This window comes from Heterodontus francisci, chromosome 29, assembly GCF_036365525.1.
Source record: "Heterodontus francisci isolate sHetFra1 chromosome 29, sHetFra1.hap1, whole genome shotgun sequence".
Lineage (NCBI taxonomy): Eukaryota > Metazoa > Chordata > Chondrichthyes > Heterodontiformes > Heterodontidae > Heterodontus > Heterodontus francisci.
The window spans coordinates 13,890,028-13,914,829 of NC_090399.1; the positions used below are offsets into that span (position 1 = coordinate 13,890,028).

General features: G+C 47.9%; 1 protein-coding gene across 2 annotated transcripts in view; it reads right to left on the bottom strand.

Annotated features, from left to right (window-relative positions):
* Positions 1-12,921: 12,921 nt before the first annotated feature.
* Positions 12,922-24,802, bottom strand: part of abhd16a (abhydrolase domain containing 16A, phospholipase) — a 61,902-nt gene continuing 50,021 nt past the window's right edge. For both annotated transcript variants that reach the window (XM_068009468.1, XM_068009467.1), the window contains exons 17-20: positions 23,526-23,602; positions 19,766-19,864; positions 18,378-18,424; positions 12,922-16,658 (exon numbers count right to left, since the gene is read on the bottom strand). In XM_068009468.1, the coding sequence (XP_067865569.1) occupies positions 16,575-16,658; positions 18,378-18,424; positions 19,766-19,864; positions 23,526-23,602 (307 nt within the window). In that variant the 3' untranslated portion in view covers positions 12,922-16,574. The remainder of the gene's footprint in view (positions 16,659-18,377; positions 18,425-19,765; positions 19,865-23,525; positions 23,603-24,802) is intronic.

Consider the following 24,802-nt stretch of genomic DNA (forward strand, 5'->3'; position numbering starts at 1 on the left):
TGCACAGATGTAGAGTGCCTAATCGAAAGATCGGGTGCTGCTCCTCGAGTTTGTGTTGATGTTCACTGGAACACTGGAGCAGGCCAAAGACACAAATGTTGACATGAGAGCAGCGAAGGGTGGGGGGGGGGGGGGTGTTGAAATGGCAAGCGGCCAGAAGCTCGGGGTCATGCTTTCGCACTGAATGGAGGGCTGAAGAACAGCAAGTAACGTTCGCACCATACAAATGGCAGGCAATGACCATCCCCAACAAGAGAGAATTCAACCAACTCCCTCTGACATTCAACAGCACAGCCACCGCTGAATCTCCCACCATCAACATCCTGGGGGTTACCATCGACCAAAAACTGAACCGGACCAGCCATATAGATAACGTGGCTACAAGAGCAGGTCAGATGCTTGGAATTCTGAGATGGGTAACTCACCTCCTGACTCCCCAAAGCCTGTTCACCATCTACAAGGCACAAGTCAGGAGTGTGATGGAATACTCTCCACTTGCCTGGGTGGGTGCAGCTCCAACAACACTCGAGAAGCTCGACACCATCCAGAACAAAGCAGCCCGCTTGACTGGCACCCCATCCACAAACATTCACTCCCTCCACCACCGACGCACAATATAAGCAGTCTGTACCATATATAAGATGCACTGCAGCAACGCACCAAACTTCCTTAGACAGCACCTTCCAAACCCGTGACCTCTACCAACTGGAAGGACAAGAGCAGCAAATGCATGGGAACACCACCACCTGCAAGTTCCCCTCCAAGACACACACCATCATGACTTGGAACTATATCGCCGTTCCTTCACTGTCGCTGGGTCAAAATCCTGGAACTCCCTTCCTAACAGCACTGTGGGTGTACCTACACCCCCAGGACTGCAGCGGTTCAAGAAGACAGCTCACCACCACCTTCTCAGGATTTGGGATGGGCCATAAATGCTGGCCTAGCCAGTGACGCCCACATCCCATGAACGAATTTTTTAAAACTCTGTGAGAACTGGATCACATCTGTTTATTCTGCTCCGATTAATGCCCACCCTCTTATCCCATTTTAGCTGAAGACTGCACTTGGTATCAAATCCACGTGCTGATTTCAGTGAGACAACGGTCGGGTCTGGCACCGTCCCATCGCATTCATGCGACAGCCGGCCATTTTGCTTGCTGGAGACGCGGAGCCCCCACCCCCCCCAAACACGCAGTGGGGGCGGGAGGGGAGACGCTAGATACAGAATCATCGAACTCCGGAGCAGGTGCTGGCTCCATATTTAAAGCCCTGTCAGGCCTGCTCACATTGCTTCCTTGCATTCACTTGCTGCTAGCTGCTCAAAGCTCTGAACTGTTTTGCCAAGACCTCCCAACACCCCCCGAGGCAGACCTGACAGGATAACCGAGACAAGACACTGGGTGGCTTCATGGTTTAGCAATGCAAAGAAAAGACGGGAGCATCTCTTCCCCGGCACTGGAAAGGGGTCCTCCTGCCTGACCAAGCAATCCTGGATGGAGATAGGTGAGGAGGTCAGCAGCCTTGGGGTCACTCTCTGGAACTGGGTGCAGTCCCGCAAGAGGGTCAACGACCTCCTACCTTCTGCCATGGTGAGTGGTCCTCACCCCTCTCTTTTTTGGTGATCGCAAGTGGCTACACAGGAGGAAGCGGGGCATAGGGAGGGTGGCGCTACCACAGTGATGGAAGAGGGGGTTAGGCATCACCTCATCCTGACAGATGCATGGCTGCATCTCGGCCACAGGCCACCTTCTTTCACAACTCACCACCCCGCCCACCCCGCACCCCCCCCCCCCCACCTCCCCAATTAACTCCCCTGAGAGCAGACAGCAGCATGTGATATCCCAGTAGGGGATGCAGGCTGACAGTAGCAGACCTGTCATGTTGGTCTCTCTACCTAGTATGACTATCTCCATCTTTCCTCTTTGCAGGACAAGAGGGCCCACAACAGGAGTGAGACAGTCCGAACAGCCGGATGTGGGGATCATTGGCAAGGCCATCATTGGTTGCCCATCCCTCATTGTCCCTGAACGGCTTGCTAGGCTATTTCAGAGGGCAGTTAAGAGTCAGCCACATTGCTGTAGGCCAGACCAGGTAAGAAAGGCAGATTTCCTCCCCGAAAGGACATTGGTGAAGCAGATGGGCTTTTTACGGCAATCGATGACACTTTCATGGCACCATTAATGAAACTAGCTTGCAATTGCAGATTTGTTTTATTTATTGAATTTAAATTCCACCGGCTGCCATGGTGGGATTTGAACCCATGTCCCCAGGAGCATTAGCCTGGTCCTCCAGATTACTAGTCCAGTGACATGAGCAGACGATGGAGGAGTCCATCCGCGCCATGACTGCTACCATGCATGTGAGTGCACGGCTTCCCTCATGCAGACCTGCACACCATCGCCTTGGCCATGAGCTTGACGCAGCAGTGGCAAGGCGAGAGAAGGACAAGGGCACCTGGAGTCTTTTCCAGCTCCTCGTCCTTCTCTGGGCAGCAAGGAGGTTCGAGTGAGCCTTGAAAGGGAGGAGGAGCGGCTGATCTCCACAGCTGGGGGCTCCCCTCAGGGTGCCCCGAGTGTAGGCAGCAGCTCCTCAGCCCCTCTGTCAGCGAGCCCAGCTCCAGCAGCCGCGAGGCCGGAAGGAGAGTCCTGCACTAGTGCGGGAAACCGCCAGACAGCCAGGGCCCTGCAGGCCTCAGGCAGCCAGAGGACGGCCGCCGGAGTCATCACAATGCAAGAAGCAGCCAGATCAGCAGCCTCCCTCCAGCCCAGCAGCTAGCGTTGGGTTCACACCTCAGGGAAGCACTCGCAAACCGAAAAGAAAAGCACCGAGACACACTTGGGAGCTCACAGGTGTTTGCTGCAACCTGGTACTTGATATAAAGTTCTTCTGTTCAAGCCACTAACGTTCATTGTGTAAAATGATTATTCTATCATGCCTTAATTGTGAGCTGCTGACTTCCCCCTTCCCCCTTACTGGAATACCAATGTAGGCTCTCTCATGGGCATTAGCTCTTGTTTCCGCTGGCGCTAGGCACAGAACACAAATGGAAAGGAGGCGACAGACTACATACATTGAGGTGAGTCTTTATTGGTTTCTTTATGAGTGGTCATCAGTGGTGGCTGGAAGGGGGTAATTATGAGATTGTCTCTTGCCTCCTGGGCCTGTCGCTCATTCTGCCTGGACTCCGGTGCAAGGGCTTCACCATCCAGTGCTGCTTGCCCATCTCCCTCCTCCATGTCCTCCCCGTCAGTGGAGGAGTGTTACTCAGGCATCTCATCGTCATGTAAGGCCTGCCCCCTCTTCATTGCTAGATTCTGCAGAGCACAGCAGACCACCACGATACGCGAGACCCTCACTGGGGCAGACTGCAGGGCTCCACCACATCGATTGAGGCAACGGAATCTCATCTTCAGCAGCCCAATGGCCTGCTCGATGGTCGCTGGAGTGCAGCCATGGTTATTGTTGTACCGCTCCTCAACTTCAGTGCGCGCGTTCCTCACAGGCGTCAGAGGTCATGTCTTCAATGGGTACCCCTTGTCCCGAGAATCCATCCCTGATGGCGAGCGGTGGCCTGAAAAGTTGTAGCACCTGGGACTGTCCAAGTATGTAGGCATCCTGGCTGCTTCCGGGGAAGAGGGCACACACCTGCAGGAAACGCTTTCAGTGGTTGTAGACCAGTTGATGGAATGAAAGCCCTTTCTGTTGATGAAGGCGGCTGGCTGGTCTGTTGGAGCCTTGATGGCTTCGTGCATACCGCCGATCACACCTTGCACCCAGGGAAATCACGAATTCAATGGCCCTCTTGGCCTGATTGTCAGGGCCAGTCCAGTAGCGCACATAGTCTTGAACAGGGCAGTTACCTCCTCGACGCAGTGGTGCGCTGCTGCCTGTGAGAACCCACATGTCCCTGTGGATCTGAAGGGGGAGGGTGAACAGCCAGTGGTCGTGGTACACATTGGTACAAACGACATAGGTAAAAAAAAAGATGAGATCCTAAAAGCAGAATATAAGGAGTTAGGAAGTAAGTTTAAAAGTAGGACCTCAAAGGTAGTGATCTCAGGATTACTACCAGTGTCACGTGCTAGTCAGTGTAGAAATAGCAGGATATATCAGATGAATACGTGGCTGAAGAGATGGTGTGAGGGGTGGGGGGGTGGTGGGGTGGTTTAGATTCCTGGGGCATTGGGACTGGTTCTGGGGAGGTGGGACCAGTACAAACTGGATGGGTTACACCTGGGCAGGACCGGGACTGATGTCCTAGGAGGAATATTTGCAAGAGTGGTTGGGGAGGGTTTAAACTAAAATGGCAGGGGGTTGGGAACCTTTGCAAGGAGTCAGAGGAGGGGGGATCAAAGACAAGAACAAAAGGCAGTAAGGGAAATAAGAAAAGTGATAGGCAGAAAAATCAAGGGCCAGAATCAAACAGGGACACAGTGCCAAATAGTGGGAAGAGGACAAGTAATGTTAAAAAAACAAGCCTTAAGGCTTTGTGCCTTAACGCACGGAGCAGTCGCAATAAAGTGGATGAATTAATCACGCAAATAGATAAAAACAGGTATGATATAGTCGGGATTATGGAGACATGCCTGCAAGGTGACCAGGGATGTGAAATGAACATCCAGGGATATTCAGTATTTAGGAAGGACAGCCAAAAAGCAAAAGACGGTGGAGTTGCATTGCTGGTTAAAGAGGAAATTAACGCAATAGTGAGGAAGGATATTAGCTCTGACGATGTGGAATCTGTATGGGTAGAGCTGGGAAACACTAAGGGGCAAAAAACATTAGTGGGGGTTGTATAAATACCCCCAAACTGTAGTGAAGTTGGGAATGGCATTAAACAGGAAATTAGAGATGCATGCGATAAAGGAACATCTGTAATTATGGGTGACTTTAATCTGCATATAGATTGGGCAAATCAAATTCGTCACAATACCGTAGAGGAGGAATTCTTGGAGTGTATACGGGGTGGTTTTCTGGACCAATACGTTGAGGAACCAACTAGAGAACAGGCCATCCTAGACTGGGTATTGTGTAATGAGAGAGGAATAATTGACAATCTAATGGTGCGAGACCCCTTGGGGACAAGTGATCATTATCTGATAGAATTCTTCATTAAGATGGAGAGTGACATAGTTGATTCTTGGACAAGGGTCCTGAATCTTAGTAAAGAAAACTAGGAAGGTATGAGGCGTGAGTTGGCCATGACAGATTGAGAAACGTTACTTAAAGGGATGAGGGTAGATAGGCAATGGAAAACATTTAAAGAGCGCGTGGATGAACTGCAACAATTGTTTATCCCTGTCTGGCGCAAAAATAAAACAGGAAAGGTAGCCAAACCATGGCTTACAAGGGAAATTAGAGATAGCATTAGATCCAAGGAAGAGACATCTAAATTTGCCAGGAAAAACAACAGACCTGAGGATTGGGAGCAGTTTAGAATTCAGCAAAGGAGGACCAAGGGATTGATTAAGAAGGGGGAAATAGAGTACGAGAGCATGCTTGTGGGGAACATAAAAACTGACTGTAAAAGTTTCTATAGGTATGTGAAAAGAAAAGGATTGGTGAAGACAAATGTAGGTCCCTTACTGTTAGAAACAGGGGAATTTATTATGGGGAATAAAGAAATAGCTGACCAACTGAATGCATACTTTGGTTCTGTCTTCACAAAGGAGGACACAAATATCATACCAGAAATTTTGGGGAACACAGGGCTTAGTGAGAGAAAGGAACTGAAAGAAATCAATATTAGTAAAGAAATGGTGTTGGGGATATTGATGGGATTGAAGGCCGATAAATCCCCAGGGCCTGATGGTATGCATCCCAGAGTACTTAAGGAAGTGGCCCTAGAAATAGCGGATGCATTTGTGGTCACCTTCCAAGATTCTATAGACTCTGGAACAGTTCCTACAGATTGGAGAGTAGCTAATGTAACCCCACCATTTAAAAAGGGAGGTAGAGAGAAAGCAGGGTATTATAGACCAATCAGCCTGATGTCAGTAGTGCGGAAAATTCGAAAGTCCATTATCAAAGACTTTATAGCAGAGTACTTGGAGAACAGTGGTAGAATAGGACAGAGGCAGCATGGGTTTACAAAAGGGAAATCATGCTTGACAAATCTGCTAGAATTCTTCGAGGATGTAACTAGTAGAGTTGATGAGGGACAGCCAGTGGATGTGGTTTATTTGGACTTTCAGAAGGCTTTCGACAAAGTCCCACATAAGAGATTAGCATGTAAAATTAAAGCGCATGGGATTGGGGGTAGTGTATTGCGATGGATAGAAAATTGGTTGGTGGACAGGAAACAAAGATAAATGGGTCTTTTTCTGAATGACAGGCAGTGACTAGTGGGGTACCGCAGGGATCGGTGCTAGGACCCCAGCTATTCACAATATATACTAATGATTTAGATGAGGCAACTAAATGTAATATCTCCAAATTTGCAGATGACACAAAACTGGGTGGGAGGGTGAGTTGTGAGGAGGATGCAGAGAGGCTTCAGGGTGATTTGGACAAGTTAAGTGAGTGGGCTAATGCATGGCAGATGCAGTATAATGTGGATAAATGTGAGGTTATCCACTTTGGTAGCAAAACAGGAAGGCAGATTATGAATGGTGATAAACTGAGAGAGGGGAATATGCAGCGAGACCTGGGTGTTCTCGTACACCAGTCGCTGAAGGTAAGCATGCAGGTGCAACAGGCGGTAAAAAAGGCAAATGGTATGTTGGCCTTCATAGCGAGAGGATTCGAGTACAGGAGCAGGGATGTCTTGCTGCAATTATACAGGGCCTTGGTGAGGCCACAGCTGGAATATTCTGTGCAGTTTTGGTCTCCTTATCTGAGGAAGGATGTTCTTGCTATAGAGGGAGTGCAGCGAAGGTTTACCAGACTGATTCCTGGGATGACAGGACTGACATATGAGGAGAGATTGAATCAGTTTGGATTATATTCGCTGGAGTTCAGAAGAGTGAGGGGGGATCTCATAGAAACCTCTAAAATTCTAACAGGATTTGACAGGGAAGATGCATGAAGGATGTTCCCGATGGTGGGGGAGTCCAGAACCAGGGGTCATAGTCTAAGGATACAGGGTAAACTTTTCAGGACTGAGATGAGAAATTTCTTCACCCAGAGAGTGGTGAGCCTGTGGAATACGCTACCACAGAAAGCAGTTGAGGCCAAAACATTGCATGTTTTCAAGAAGGAGTTAGATATAGCTCTTGGGTCTAAAGGGATCAAAGGGTATGGGGCGAAAGCCGGAACAGGCTACCGCCATGATCATAATGAATGGTGGAGCAGGCTCGAAGGGCCAAATGGCCTACTCCTCCTCCTATTTTCTATGATCCTTGGAATGATCCAGATGCATAACAGTTTATGTGATCTTCAGGGCCATTGCCACAGGCTGACCCTGAGCTCCCATAGATCATAATGTTCATCCTGAAGTTTAGTTACTAGTGGTGTACCGCAAGGATCTTATTTGGGGCCACTGCTGTTTGTCATTTTTATAAATGACCTGGAAGAGGGTGTAGAAGGGTGGGTTAGTAAATTTGCGGATGACACGAAGGTCGGTGGAGTTGTGGATAGTGCCGAAGGATGTTGTAGGTTACAGAGGGACATAGATAGGCTGCAGAGCTGGGCTGAGAGATGGCAAATGGAGTTTAATGCGGAAAAGTGTGAGGTGATTCACTTTGGAAGGAGTAACAGGAATGCAGAGTACTGGGCTAATGGGAAGATTCTTGGTAGTGTAGATGAACAGAGAGATCTTGGTGTCCAGGTACATAAATCCCTGAAAGTTGCTACCCAGGTTAATAGGGCTGTTAAGAAGGCATATGGTGTGTTAGCTTTTATTAGTAGGGGGATCGAGTTTCGGAGCCACGAGGTCATGCTGCAGCTGTACAAAACTCTGGTGAGACCGCACCTGGAGTATTGCGTGCAGTTCTGGTCACCGCGTTATAGGAAGGATGTGGAAGCTTTGGAAAGGGTGCAGAGGAGATTTACTAGGATGTTGCCTGGTATGGAGGGAAGGTCTTACGAGGAAAGGCTGAGGGACTTGAGGTTGTTTTCGTTGGAGAGAAGGAGGAGGAGAGGTGACTTAATAGAGACATATAAGATAATCAGAGGGTTAGATAGGGTGGATAGTGAGAGTCTTTTTCCTCGGATGGTGATGGCAAACACGAGGGGACATAGCTTTAAGTTGAGGGGTGATAGATATAGGACAGATGTTAGAGGTCGTTTCTTTACTCAGAGAGTAGTAGGGGCGTGGAACGCCCTGCCTGCAACAGTAGTAGACTCGCCAACTTTAAGGGCATTTAAGTGGTCATTGGATAGACATATGGATGAAAATGGAATAGTGTAGGTCAGATGGTTTCACAGGTCGGCGCAACATCGAGGGCCGAAGGGCCTGTACTGCTCTGTAATGTTCTAATAACTCGTCCTGCAGCAGGGCGCATATGTCAGTGATGGAGAGACGTAGTCTTCGCTGACAATGCCACCCCGACTTTTGCAAATAGCTGATGCAAGTCCAGTACACTCACTGGCACGGATGCGCCCTTCTTGGCATGGCCGGCTGCTGCCTCTTGGACCTCCCTTTGTCAGAGGCACCACATCATGCCATGCGGATCCGAAACGACAGGGTATATGAGAATGATGCCAGGTGACCAGTGGGTCTACAGAGCTCTGACTACGCAGAGACAACCCTGCCCTGGCAATTGAGGTTTTGTCACTTCACCCGGCAGAATCCCTGATGGCCCTCAGTGCCCACCCTTGTAGATGGCCAACCCTCTCATCCAGCAGTATTGGCAAACATACATGCCAACCAACAATTTGTTCAACAGATACAGCCACCCAAGTCCCCTCCACCCGCCCCCTCCCCCACTTGCAGAGCCCGAGACCCCATCCCTATAATGGCCTCCGCAACCCCCTCTCCCCAATGCAGTACTGCTCATGGCTGTCTCCCCATCGCGAGACCGAAGCCTTGCTTTGCTGCCACCTTCTTTTAACAGTTGCGAACCTGAAGGCACATAAGTGCCATCCGCATAATCCAACCCCCCACCCATTAAATCGCAATGAATTAGATGCTAATCTATTGAAATTAAGTGTTCTACAATGTTAAATACATTCCCGTCGTGTTGGGATGTCACAACGCACAAACTTCTGCTCCATGTGTGCAATACCATGGCAGCTTGACTATTATAGATAAAATGTTTGCTAAAGTTTAGTTGGTTTCTGTGCGTAGTCCGTGTTGAGTTGGCTAATTGCAGCTGGGGTAACAGTTGGGCGAGGACATGACATCTGACCTTGACACTCGTTCCTGATCACTATCCCATGATGTCCTCCTGGAAACGGCACATGGCTCAACATCAGTTAAGGATTGCTCTGCCAGTGTTTTGATGCACCCCCCCTATCCCCAATTATCCCATTGCTAGTCACTGTCCAGACATACAAATGAAGATTGGGTAGTAGCAGTTTGTGAGATCCACAGTCCAACAACAAGGTAAGGTGTGCAGGAGAGAAGGGAAGACAAATTAGGAAAATCAAAAGCACAAGCAAGTTTAAATGTTGACAACAGCTAAAAGAAACTCCAAGCACTGGCTTCTTCGGGGCAGCATCATCGGTCCCTTGAAATGAGGCTGACGTCTGCCAGGGTTCATGAATTGTGTGGCCTCAGGTGACTTAGCAGGCCAATCCTGAAACCACAGGTCTTTGGGGCCAGTTGATGATTGACCCATGTGCGACACACAGTAGCTCACTAAATAATTCCATTCTTATCTCCCCTCTCGGCACCACTAGCAAGAGTAACTATTCCTACTGTTCAGGTGAATCAATAACAGCCTCTAACATCCTCTTGCTAATACTGATATTATTGAGGATTGGCAATTAAAGGCCTAGGATACCTTAATCACTCTGAGTGTCCATTCTACATATAAACCGTCCAAAACACCAATTCAATTCCAGTCTGTGACTCACTCCCAGCTATCCATTATTCTATATACCACCCTTGATCAGATCCCAACCTGCAACTCACTCCCAAATATCCATTATTATATTTTTTAAAAACCAAACTTCTCAAATAGTTCCCAGTCTGTAACTCACATAATATTCTATCCATATACCATCTGAACTCCTTGATGAGTTTGCTGTCTGGAACTAAAAGGGCAGTATCCGCTATTCCATTTGTGCTCCAAACTCCTTGATTGGCTTCTAGCAAGCCACTCCTGATTTCCACTATGGAAGACTAGTCCATAAGGAATGGTTTGTAAGGTTATGCAGATGAATTGTTATTTTTGCACACTTCTTTTCAACCTTGAAGTTGACTGACTTTCTTTAAACATTGCTTTTTTAAGTAATCTGTTTTGGTATTCTCCTGCTTTGTAATTAAGTTCTTCACATTTTAAAATGTTCTAAGTTGTAACATTTTCCTATTCCAACTTCGAAATTCCAGACTTCCACGTCCATGGTTTAATTAATTGATATTTACCCTCGTGTCACTCCCCAACTTACTGTCCGTTCTTCGCCCCCAGTGTCATTCCCCAACTTACTGTCCGTTCTTCGCCCCAGTGTCACTCCCCAACTTACTGTTCGTTCTTCGCCCCAGTGTCACTCCCCAACTTACTGTCCGTTCTTCGCCCCAGTGTCACTCCCCAACTTACTGTCCGTTCTTCGCCCCAGTGTCACTCCCCAACTTACTGTCCGTTCTTCGCCCCAGTGTCACTCCCCAACTTACTGTCCGTTCTTCGCCCCAGTGTCACTCCCCAACTTACTGTCCGTTCTTCGCCCCAGTGTCACTCCCCAACTTACTGTCCGTTCTTCGCCCCAGTGTCACTCCCCAACTTACTGTCCGTTCTTCGCCCCAGTGTCACTCCCCAACTTACTGTCCGTTCTTCGCCCCAGTGTCACTCCCCAACTTACTGTCCGTTCTTCGCCCCAGTGTCACTCCCCAACTTACTGCCCGTTCTTCGCCCCAGTATTTCTCTTTGTCCATATTGCTCGCTAAGTCTTGCTTACTTTCAGTCCATTATTTAGCCATTTTCGTTGATCGAGCAAGTTTAATGCAGAAGTCACATAAACATAAGACTGGATGGCAAGCGACTGAAACTTTAAATTGCATATCTTTCTTTTATGTCTTGGTTATGATTCTGTTATATTAACAATCATACTACCGATGCTTGAAATAAAAACAAAGTGCTGGAAATACTCAGCAGGTCGGGCAACTCTGCTTCTCTCTCCGCAGATGCTAATGTTTCAGGTCTGTGACTCTTTATTTCAGATTTCCAGCATCCGCAGTATTTAGTTTTTATTATACCACTGATGTTTGTTTAACATTCCTCTATTCTTCTTTTCATACCATTGTTCATTTCTCTTTTCCAATCTGAAGGCTACATACCTAAAATGCTGCCCGACTGCATTTTTCCACCTTTTGTATTAAGTTGCTAAACTCGTTTTTACTGCAAACACCTTTCACATTCCCATATCCCAAGTTGTAATATGAAATGGTACAAGCAGGCAAGTCATGTTTTAAATTGTGTGGATGTTTGACAGTCTGATGCAATTTGGAGATACATAGTTGTCTTCATTTGTTCCTGTTTGAATTTCAAAGAGAATGGAATGTGTATTTCATAGATTCGGCCAAATCATGAATACCTGAAGACATTGAAACAGGGCCAGGAACCTCAGTGACTCTTGTCAAAACCCCACATAGAAATTGGTATTACTGCTGTGTAGTGTACAGCCCAGCCACAACATGATCTTTATTCAATTGTTTTCCAAAGTGTACAAGGTCACAAGAGTCCTCGTGACATATGACACGCACTAAGTTAACTACAGCAAGAACAGTTTCTGGGCAACTTCTGGTCTTGCTACATTACCTTGCGCACGAATTCACGAGATTAGAGGAAGAGGCTTTGCTGGAAGAAGAGCTGGTGTGGCACCCAGAACAAGATAGATACCTAAGCAAAACCATAGCAGGTATGTTTGATGCAAGTGAACCACAAAATTGGGCTACTGCAGGCCTAGTGGGTAAACATATTGCCCAGTTTGGGATTCAGTACCGCAGACCAGGAAGGCCTAACAGATCATGTTATCTAGGATACTGACTGGTAGCAAGGCAGAGGTGATAGAACAGCCTCCCCAAATTTTGGAAACGTATTCATGTCTTGGAAGGGCTTTGGGTTTTTGCCATTGTTCCTTGCCTTCCAGCAAGCAGAGGCTCTTTACTGGTACACTGTACCACTATCGCACACCTGTCTTTATTCATGGAGCATTATATACTGTTGAGGGGGAAATGTGTTTGATACAAAAACAGAAAACCAAACTTCAAAAAGAGACAGCTTTGCCAATGGAGATCTTACTACCGGTGCTAACAGCAGATGAACGTTCAACTTTTTCGCCCCCAAGACCTTCCTCTATCCAACACTCAACCTCTTCGCGTAACATTTCACTGTCCTGCCAGGTAATGTGTTCATTTTGAATGGGCTAAAACCTCTGCTGAGGAGGGACCAGGCAAGTAATTTCCCAGCTACGTTAAGTAGGCATCAAACAACAATAATATTACGGAACTGGAAAAGACAAGAGCATTCACAGTTGAATGTTAAGGATAGGGATATTAGGACACAAATTATCACTATTAACTTTGAGATTCTCCCTATCTTTCCAATGCCCTGGACAATATTTAATCCATGAACAACATCACTGAAGAAAAGAGTTATCTGGTCAGTATCACACATAACTGTTTGTGGGACCTTGCTGTGCGTATAATTACCTGCCGCGTTTCCTACATTACAATGGTCACTACACTTCAGAACTAGATTGGCTGTAAAGCACTTTGGGACATCGTGAGGTCACGAAAGGCAAGCGATGAGATCGGCGGGGGGGGGGGGGGGGGGGGGGAGGGGGAGAAAAAGAACACAAAAACAAAAACTTCTGAAATGATACGGAGATCCCCATTCAAGACAGGAGCAATCTTTAATGGTGATTTTTTTTTTGTCTCTAAATTATATTTTCACATATGAACCACTCTTCAAATATGAAGCCCAATGATGCACTTTATGCATTCTCAGAAATCACCTGGGGCAAAGTGGGGCAGGAGATTTTTTTTTTTTTGTTCGATATTTGGTCCAAACTCGCAAGTGGAAGAAAACAGACTGATAGCATTACACAAATCTGTCGCAGAGGGAACCTCTCTTCCCCAGCCTGCAACTATCACCTGGACAACAGAACAAAAATAATTAAAAGGAAGCATTCCCTTACTTCATGACCCAAAGTCCACTTTCTTATTCACGTTTCGAGGAGCCATCAACCAAGGTGGGAAGCTTAGGACAAGGGGACACAATCTTAATACAAAAGCCAGGCCATTCAGGAAAGCAATCGGAAACACTGGGCAAACATGAAACACTCTCCCATAAAAGCCGCAGATGCTGGCTCGATTATTAATTTTGAAGCTGTCAATAGATTTTTGCTGGACGAGGCCATTAAGGCATATGGAGCCAAGAAAGGGAGATTGAGTTTGGAGACAGATCGACAGATCAGCCATGGTCTCGTTGAATGGCAGAACAGGCTCGAGGGGCTGAATGACCTCCTCTTGTTGCCATGTTTTAGAAGAGACTTTACCCATTTAAAGGAGGTATAAATGGGACCAACTTATCCACTCTGTGGACCCATTACAGTCGAAGCATGCCAATAATTAACCCCCTGCCGGTATTACAGAGTGTGCTCATGGGGGAGGGGGGGTCAATTTTAACCTAACTCGCCCATCAGGAAACTGACAGCATCGGGCAGAAAGCTGGTTTGTCACCTTGGACCAACTGGACTCTCCAGTGAGGTTAATATCGCACCCAGTGTAAAACACCATTCCACCTCACCCCGTGGGATTCCCAACTGGGGATTTAGGTTAAAATGGCACACATTCCCCTGCATCACCAACTCCACCCGCTCCCCCCCACCCCCCCCCCCCTCACCCACCCCCCTCACCCCCGCAACTAGTATATAACCAAACATTTAATTAAATAAGTTAGTATGTTTCGGAGGTCAGGTCAAAGTATGATCAAGTGCGCAAATTTCAGCAGAATTAGGGGATTTGTTTGCTGTAGGGCCACTCCTGACCTGAAGTGGGTTTGGAAATCTCTCCTGTGGCCTCTGCATCCCAGGGCTGAGGGAAAAACAGCGGCCGGGGCAAAATTGCCTTCATGTACCTAACTACCATCCAGTGACCCCTGCTGGGATACGTGGGAGAGTGTGGGATGGCACTGGATGAGGACAAGGTAGTGATATACATTGCCACACAACTGATTCATGGCCATTTGCAGTGAGGTACCAGACAGCTTCCAGCAACTGTGGACCACCACCCAGACTCTGTCGGCAAACAGGAGGAAAAGGTGGAGAGCACTCGAATAAGAGGGAACTGGACCTTTTAGAGAGCCATTGGAAATATAAAGCGCATATGAGGCTAGAAGCAAGTCCTGTCCAGGAGCGTTCCTGCCATGGAGGGGGTGCCAATCGTCCTGGATTCTCCAGGAAGTAAAGACTATTCACCTGGCACTGCTGTGAACAACACCTGGGAGAAAAACCATAGGGGCATTGAAAAAAAAGAAAACTAATTTCATTCATTTTCTTTGAACACTTTGAAGTATTCGTTCTAACGGGGGAGAAAAAGACTGTTTGACAGTCTATCCAATCAGGTAATGAAAAGCTTTCACTTTTCTATTGGTAGGGAAGGTGAGACATCATGATGATGGATGTGTGGGGAGACCAATGGCAGATGCGTGCGGTGAGGCGAGGCAGTTAGAGACAGGAGAGTCATGAGATGATACCTCCAGGGAAACCCTGCTCCCAGTGTCCAACTGGAAGGGGAGGCAACCAAAGACTTTGCAAGGGTATTGATGTCCCATGGAGATTGTGTGTGCGAAATATATATAAAATATATTATATACACGTTGAACAACAAGGAGAGATTGGACAAGAGGAGAGAAAGAGGGACAGAGAGAGGGGGGAAAAAAGAAAGAGAGACTGGACAATAAGGGGAAGAAGAGAGAGAGATTGGATAACAAGGGGAGGGAGGCCAGACAACAGAGTGAGAGAGCGCGACAATGACAGGGAGATAGGTAAAGAGGAGGTCCTCAGCTCCTTCAGATTCTCCCTGAGCTGTGACAGAAGGGAGGATCATTCAGCGAGTAGAAGCTAGATAAACACGGGGGAGAAAGGAATCTGCCGATAGGGTGAGGTGAACAGGGGTTTGGAGGAGGCTCGTGTGGAGCATCAACACAGGGTAAACCAGATGGGCTGAGAGGCCTGTTTCTTTGTTGCAAGTCTCTACCCTTCTGAGCTTTACTTGCTGCCTGTTTTTGGATGGTCCCCATGCGCAACAACACCCTTTTCCTGATCAGCCCAGGTGAGCGGGACACAGCAAGGGCAGCACCCTCAAGATCAAAACATGTAGGTTTTAGGGCAACTCAACATAAGTAAAAGGGCTGGGAGGTATTTTGAGAGGCAGTAAGTTGAACACGGCCCAGGTTCTACCGATGGCCGAACTGCTCTGGTTGGAGTGCGAGGAATGCCCAGCGCACGGACAGCTGGCCCAGCAGGCTGATCTAAACGGCACCCAGACCCTTCATCTATCTTGCAAACCTCAGCTGCACTATACAATGACATGCAGGGCTACTGAACAAGCCATGCTCGACACACACACTGGAGATTGTGACAGGACATTAATAGGCACATGGCTCTCCTCCTTCCCCCAAACACCCCCCCGCAGCCAGCCCGCCACTCGCCAGTTTTCTGAAGATGATGGATGAGAGGGAAGTTTATGCAATTACAGACACGTCACCACCGCTGCAAAATTGTTCACAGACAATAAACGTAGTGGATAAAGGTACTGAGCCACGCAGACCACAGGACTGCATCGGGTTCAGCTCCCCTGTGGTTGCGCTGAGACAGCAGGAATGGTAGTGAAGCAGGTACAGGTGACCTTGTCTTGTCCTTCCGGGGGCGAGGGGGGGAGGGATGGGTGTGAAGGACGAAAGAGCATCAACAGAGTTCCCACCATCACTCCCTCAACCATCAAACACTGTGCAGCGACATCAGCTATAAAGTCCAAGTGTTGAGGGGGCAGACCAAGCTCAGCCGCAATGCCCCCACCCCCCCCCCCACCGAGTCAAGCAGCTGGCCGACGTGCAGGGGTGAGCCTGAAGAGTGAGCAACTGCCGCTCAGGTGAGATTCTGGAGGGGCTCAGGAGCACCAGAACCCAGCACCTACAGGAAGGGAGGAGAACGGGAAAGAGAGAAAAAAGGGACCCACGTAGTCAAGTCGGGGGCCTCCCAGCCGATAAGCCACTCCGACCTCACTTCAGACATTTAAAAAAAAATCATTACAACATCAGATCTACAGTCGAAGACTAGAAACGGTCCTCTCAGATCCTCTAAAGGAGAACAGAAAACACACAGGCCGGTCAAGTCCATCTGCTTGGAGCCAGTTGAGAGTTTGATAGCAGCAGCAGCAGAACCTCCAGGGTCTGGAGAAACGGGGCATCGGGCCGCGGTGCAACTCATTTTGCATTGCTCACACTCGGCTGTCCCGTCCCGACCCGCTACAAGGACCAGGGCAGCGTGAACTCGTGTGATGGCAACGGCGTGCAATGTGTGGCGTCAAAATTCTTCATGTACTTGTGTGCCTGCAACACAGAACATAACATAAAATATAGCAGTAGTAGGTGACACGGCCCCTTGAGCCCACTCCGCTATTCAATAAGATCAGGGCTGATCTGATCATAGTTTCAAACTCCACTCTCCTGCCTATTCCCCATAATCCAGAACTCCCCTATAGTTCAAAAATGGGTCTAACACCGCTTCGAATATATTCAATGACCCAGCCACCACTGCTCTTTGGAGTATAGAATTACAAAGATTCACGATGCTCTGAGAGAAGTAACTCATCCTCATCGCTGTCTGAAATGGGAGACCCCTTATTCTGAAACTACGGCCCCTAGTTCTAAATCCCCCTACAAGGGGAAACATTCTCAGCATCCACCCTGACAAGGCCCCTCAGAATCTTATATGTTTCAGTAAGATCACTTCTCATTCTTCTAAACTTCAATGAATATAGGCCCAACCTTTCCTCATAAGACAACCCCTTCATCCCAGGAATCAGCCTAGTGAACCTTCTCTGAACTACCTCCAATGCAAGAATATCTCTCCTTAAAATAAGACCAAAACTGTACACAGTACACTAAGTGTACAGTTGTAGCAAGACTTCCCTACTTTTATACTCCACCCGCTTTGTAATAAAGGCCAAAGTTCAATTTGCCTTCCTAATTACTTGCTGCATCTGCACGCTAATCTTGTGTTTCATATACGAGGACACCCAGATCTCTCTGTACCGCAGCACTCTGCAGCCTCTCCATTTAAATAATATTTTGCTTTTCTATTCTTCCTGCCAGAGTGGATAACCTCATTTTCTCACATTATACTCCGTCTGCCAAGTTTTTTTGCCTACCCACTTAACCGATCTATATCCCTTTGCAGACTCCGTGTCCTCCTCACAACTTGCTTTCCAAACTATCTTTGCATCGTCAGCAAATTTGTCTGCAATACACTCAGTCCCTTCATCCAAGTCATTATTATAGATTGTAAATAGTTGAGGCCCCAGCACTGATCTCCGTGCCGCTCCATTAGTTACAGTTTGTCAAACTGAAAATGATCGAATTATCCAGACTCTCTGCTTCCTGTTAGTTAGCCGACCCTCTCTCCATGCTAATGTATTACCCCTAACACCATGAACTCTTGTGCAGTAACCTTTTGTGTGGCACCTTATTGAATGCCTTCTGGAAATCCAAATACAGTACATCTTCCTTTAACCACCCTGCTTGTTACATCCTCTGAGGCCCACACTTGCGCGTTTAAAAAGAAATCCAATGGACCCTATGCTGGGATGGGCAATAAATACTGGCCTGGCCAGCAACGCTCACATCCCAAGGAGGAATAAAAAATAAATTAATTAAAAATCTACCCGTCTTGATTCTGTCGCCCGCAATACCCTTCCCGAACAAAATTCTCAGCGTCAAAATTTAGAATTGACCCCCCAGCCTCAACAACTTTTTCTGGGGGAGTTTGGGTGGGTGAGGCGGAGGAGAGTGGGGGAAAGGGGAAAAGAGAATTCTAGATTTCCACTACCCTTTGAGCGAACAGCTTAACTGTAGTTTGAAAGTTGTGCTCTCCCTGCTCTGGGCTCCCTAACTAAAAGGGAATAATTTCTGTCTACCCACCCTATCATATGCTTTATTGTCTTAAACACCTCAATCGGATCATCCCTTTCCACAGCTGACAGAAGAAATATAATAGGCAGCAATGCAACAGCACTGGGTTTACTCAGCTCTTGACACATTGTCACTCACCAGGAATATCGCCAGCTGTCTTCTTCCTTCTGATGTCATGTCCTCCCCTTAAAAAAAAAAGCAAGATGATAGTGAGACCCAGGCAGGTTAAAAATGGCCTCAGTTTTCCCCAGTGGCTGAATGAGTAAACAGCACAACTGTGCCGAGTCACCCTCTCTCACCATGACCACCCGAGGTTCAATCCTGGACTCCGTGCCAAGCCATCCGAGCTCTGTCAGAGCAGCTCTCGGGCACTTTGATGGGTTTCAGCACTCCTGGGTCAGGGGAGCAAAGCCTTCGACTACAATCCCCACTTTCCTGAACCATTTAGCAACACTACAAAATGTAAACTGCCGGAAACTGGAGAGAGACATCACAGCAGGTGCACTGACTAAACGCAACAGATGTGTGCTGAGAAATTGTGCATTCAGACTATCTTCAGGCAAGTGACAGCAAAAGCCCATTTCTGCATTTAAGATAAATGCTGTGCACTTGAGTCAGAGCAGCAATATTACATTCCCATGCACAGCATTTAAACGCATAAAAAATACCTGCATTTATGTAGCGCCTTTCATGACCTTCCATGTCCCAAAGTGCTTTAACTATGTGAAGTGTGGCCACTGTTGTAATGTAGGAAAATACCCCACATCCCGTTTTACAATCGGACAGAAGAGCGTATAGAGGCACTGGAGAAGGCGCAGAAGAGATTTACTAGAATGATGCCAGAACGGAGAGGTTATACACTTGAGGAAAAGCTGAACGGGCGAGGGGTTCTTTTCTGAGCGATGTCTTCAAAATGATGAAAGGCTTTGATAGGGTAAGAGCTAGAGACAACGTGTGAACTTGTGGGGGAGCCCAAAACGAGGGATCACCAATAAGAACCAGTGAGATACCAGGAACTGGGGAGTCCAAAACCAGAGGTCATCAATTTAAGAGAGTCACTAATAAATCAAAAAGGGAATCGAGGAGAAACTTCTTTACCCAAACTGTGGTAAGAATGTTGAGCTCGCCACCACATGCAGTGAGGTGAATAGCACAAACACATTTAAGGGGAAGCTACATTTCTTCTTCTTTTGGGCCTCCTTATCTCGAGAGACAATGGATACGCGCCTGGAGGTGGTCAGTGGTTTGTGAAGCAGCGCCTGGAGTGGCTACAACGCCATTCGCAACCTCACAATGTCCCTTAGCTTCAGACGGCCAATAGAGTACTTCAGAAGCGCAGTTCACTGTTGTAATGCAGGAATGAAGTGGATGAGGGAGACAGGAATTTAAGGTTATGCTGACAAAGGCGAGATGAGGCCAGCTGGGAGAAGACTCCAGTGGAGTATAAATATCAGCACGGAGCAGTTGGGCCGAATGGCCTGTCCCTGGGCTGTAGATACTATAATGGATTCAAACACTGCACTCACCTACAGTCCAGGGGAACACTTCTCCGTGCTCTGATTTGTATGACTGCAAGACTGAGGTGCACCAGTCATCATCCACCTCGTACCGGCTGTAGAGAGCAGCTGTCAACAAAAAAAAAATCTAAAAGTTAACCTATACTACAGACCAGCAATATCCCACATTTGGCGCCCAGTCCCTGAAAGAAAGAATTTGCATTTATATAGTGCCTTTCACTACCTCGGAGTGTCCCACAGTGCATTACAGCCAATGAAGCACTTGTTGAAGAGCATTCAGCATGGTAATGTAAGAAATCTGGAAGCCAATTTACAATCAGCAATGAGAAAATGATCAGATCATCTGGTGGAGGGATAGATAACAGCTGGGCAAACTCCCATGCTCTTCCTCCACATAGTGACTGTGGGACCTTTAATAGTCACTTCAGGGGGGGCAATCGGGGTTTCAACATTTCATCCGAAAGATGGCATCTCCGGCAGTGCAGTGTGCCCTGAGCGCTGTACTGGGAGGGTCGGTCTGGGTTACGTGCTCGAGTCTCTGAAGTGGGACCCCGAACCCACAAGCTTCCGACTCAGTATATTATCTTAGCTAGTACTCAATTGAGATAGCTGATCTGAGTCAGGACAAGGCTAACAGCGCTACAATAAACGCAAAATGCTGCAGATGCTGGAAATCTGAAAACAAGAAATGCTGGAAATACTCAGCAGGTCTGGCAACATCTGTGGAGAGAGAAGCAGAGTTAACGTTTCAGGTCAGTGACCCTTCTTCAGAACTGGCAAAGGTTAGAAATGTAATAGATTTTAAGCAAATAAAGCACAGGTGGGGGAAGAGGGAACAAAAGGGAAGGTGTTGATAGGACAGAGAGTCAGAGAGATTAACTGACAAGGACGTCATGGGGCAAAGGCAAAGAGTGTGCTAATGGTGTGGTGAAAGACAAAGCATTAGTGCAGAGAGGGTGTTAAATGACAGAATAATGAACAGCCCTAGCCAAAAGCACAAACACAAAAAAAAAGTGGGCAGGCACATGGTTAAAAAAAAATTTAATGATGAAACAAACTAAAATAAAATTAAAATAAAAAAAAGGGCTAGTCATGCTCTGAAATTATTGAACTCAATGTTCAGTCCGGCAGGCTGTAGTGTGCCTAATCGGTAAATGAGATGCTGTTCCTCAAGCTTGCGTTGATGTTCACTGGAACACTGCAGCAATCCCAGGGCAGAGATGTGGGCATGAGAGCAGGGGGGGGGGGGGGGGGGGGGGAGTGTTGAAATGGCAAGTGACGGGAAGCTCGGGGTCATGTTTTTGGACTGAGTGGAGGTGTTCCGCAAAGCGGTCACCCAGTCTGCGTTTGGTCTCCCCGATGTAGAGGCAACCACATTGCGAGCAGTGAATACAGTATATTACATTGAAATAAGTGCAGGTAAATCATGCTTCACCTGAAAGGAGTGTTTGGGGCCTGGGATAGTGAGAGAGAGGAGGTAAAAGGGCAGGTATTACACCTCCTGCGATTGCATGGGAAGGTGCCGTGGGAAGGGGACGAGGTGTCCCGGGTAATGGAGGAATGGACCAGGGTGGCGCAGAGGGAACAATCCCTTCGGAATGCTGACAGGGGAGTGGAAGATGTGTTTGGTAGTGACATCACGCTGGAGGTGGCGGAAATGGCGGAGGATGATCCTTTGGATGTGGAGACTGGTGGGGTGGAAAGTGAGGACAAGGGGAACCCTGTCACGGTTCTGGGAGGAAGGGGAAAGGGTGAGAGTAAAGGTGCGGGAAATGAGCCGGACACGGTTGAGGGCCCTGTCAACCACAGTTGGCGGAGGGGGTGGGGGGAATCCTCGGTTGAGGAGAACTTTTAAGTCGCAACAAAAGCAAAATACTGCGGATGCTGGAAACCTGAAATAAAGCAGAAAATGTTAGAAACTGCTCGGGTCTGGCAGCACCTGTGGAGAGAGAAACTGATGAAAGGTCACAGACCCGAAACGTTAACTCTACTTCTCTCTCCACAGATGCTGCCAGACCTGTTGAGTATTACCAGCACTTTTTGTTTTTATTTCCAACAGTGCTTCAGTTTGCCTCAGAACCCTGGAGTGAGGGAAAGTTTTTAAAAAATTAGTTCTGCTCCTGGACACAAGTATAGATCTAAGTCACTGGCACCAGGAGTGCAAATATACAGGACTGCATCCTCTATCTAATCTGTTGCAAAGAGGTCCACACACCCACCCAGGCCATGTACAGCCTGGGCACAGCCAGCTCTCCCTACACTTAAGAACAGGTACCTTGGCCTCCTCACCTTTCTGCCTAATAGGCAACATAATGGGGTGAGGGAACCCAAATCCCTCAACCCCAACAATACAGAGCCATATAGCCATGCTCATTTAAGCTAAGGCAACACATGGGAGCACCACCACTACCAAGTTCCCCACCAAGCCACACACCATTCAGACTTGGAAAGATATCACCACTCCTTCACTGTCACTGGGTCAAAAACCTAAACCGCCCTCTTTAACAGCACTGTGGGTGCACCTACGCCACGTGGACGGGAGTGCTTCAAGAAGGCGGCTCACCACCACCTTCTCAAAGGGCAATTAGGGACAGGCAACAAATGCTGGCCGAGCCAGTGCCGCTCACATCCCATGAATGAACACACTGTTTGCCCACTGGTGTCACACCTCTGGGTCTTGCCCGCCTTACAGAATGGTACAGTCCATTCAGTCCATCATGCCTGTGCCAGTTCTTTGAAAGAGCAATCCAATTAATCCCACTCCAGCCCCTTCGCCCTGTGGCCTTGCAAATCTTTCGCCAAGAATTCATCCAATTACCCTTTTGCACTTACGACTGAATCTGCTTCCACTGCCCTTTCAGGCAGTGCATTCCAGGTCACAAGTGGCTGCGGACATTTCTTTTGCCCTCATCTCACCTCTGGTGAGAAACACAAGATTCTGAAGGGGCCTGACATGGGCCGAATGGCCTCCTTCTGTGCCCTAAGTGACCAAGGGTAGACACCGAGAGGTTGCTTCCATGGCTGGGGAATCGGGAACACAGGGGCGCAGACTCAGGGTAAGGAACCAATCATTTAAGACTGAGATGAGGAGAAATTCCTTCCCTCAAAGGGTTGTGAATCTTTGCCATTCTCTACCCCAGAGGTTTGTGGATGCTCCGTCTCTGAATCTATTTGAAGCAGAGACAGACAGATTTTTGGTCTCTCTGGGAATCAAGGGACAGGAAGAGTGGACAGGGAAGTGGAATTGAGGCAGAGGATGAACGCACTGAATGGCAGAGCAGGCTTGAGGGACCGAATGGTCTACTCCCGCTCCTACTTCTTATTGGTCAACTTCTTATTGGCTCTTTGGTCAACTACCTTAAATCTGTATCTTTCTTATTGGCCAAGCTAAAACTTTTTTTTTGGAATGCCATGAGTGGTAATGACGTGGGCAGCAAGTTCCAAAAGGGTGGCGGAAATGGAGATAGTCAATGACTTGAAAAGGAAATTGGATGGCCACTTATGAGAAACAGACTTGCAGGGCCATGGGGATTAAGCAGGGGAGTGAGACTAACTGGATAGTTCCCTGGAGAGCCAACGTGGACTTGATGGGCCGAATGGCCTCCGCTGTGCCGTAAATGACCATGACACAAGAAAAACAACTTGAGCTTTTGCCATGATTTGGGTCATAAACCCAAACACAGAGCACCACTCAACCAATCGAACAGTGCACAGCGGGTTAAAACGCTCAAACAAAATCACCAAAGCTAATAATGCAAACTCATCTTACTTTCCTGGAGCGGGTTTGAAGCACTCAGACACTCTCGCACTACTCGGATTCCTTCGTCCGCCATCACCTTCGGGTACCTGACGGTGAAAGTGTGAAGGTTTAAACTGTGGCAGCGGATAATGGTTATCACAGAGCTTCACTCGAATTTCAGTTCACAAATGCACACTATACCTTCATCGCAGAGAGACCACCCCCCACTGACCCACAATACACCACAGAGATCGTCACCCACTCACCCACATTACACCAGAGAGATCGTCACCCACTCACCCACATTACACCAGAGAGATCGTCACCCACTCACCCACATTACACCAGAGAGATCGTCACCCACTGACCCACATTACACCAGAGATATCACCACCCACTGACCCACAATACATCACAGAGATCGTCACCCACTGACCCACATTACACCAGAGAGATCGTCACCCACTGACCCACATTACACCAGAGATATCACCACCCACTGACCCACATTACACCAGAGAGATCGTCACCCACTCACCCACATTACACCAGAGAGATCGTCACCCACTGACCCACATTACACCAGAGAGATCGTCACCCACTGACCCACATTACACCAGAGAGATCGTCACCCACTGACCCACATTACACCAGAGAGATCGTCACCCACTGACCCACATTACACCAGAGATCACCACCCACTCACCCACATTACACCAGAGAGATCGTCACCCACTCACCCACAATACACCAGAGAGATCACCACCCACTGACCCACATTACACCAGAGAAATCGTCACCCACTGACCCACATTACACCAGAGAGATCGTCACCCACTGACCCACATTACACCAGAGAGATCGCCACCCACTGACCCACATTACACCAGAGAGATAGTCACCCACTGACCCACAAGGGCCGAATGGGCTCCTTCTGTGCTGTACCAATTCTGAGATTCTGAATACACCCTCATCAGCAGGAGAGTCACCCCAACCAATCCACATAACATTGCCATTGGGAATTGTTACTCACTGACCTACATTAAAACCCCACTACAGTGGAATGACAACTTATTTCCCCACATTACGACGTCACGAAGTGAATGCAGGATAAAGCAGAGTGAATTATTGATGTATGTCTGGATCTCCTTTAGGCTTTGTCCAGGCAAAGTCAGGACAAAGCAAATTTCCCTCGGTCTCTCCTGGTGATACTGTGGGGACATGCAGATTCTGAACTACATCTAGTAGTAGCAGTGTGCAAGTGTAATCACGGAACAACACTGCCCAGATACGGAACCCGTGACGTA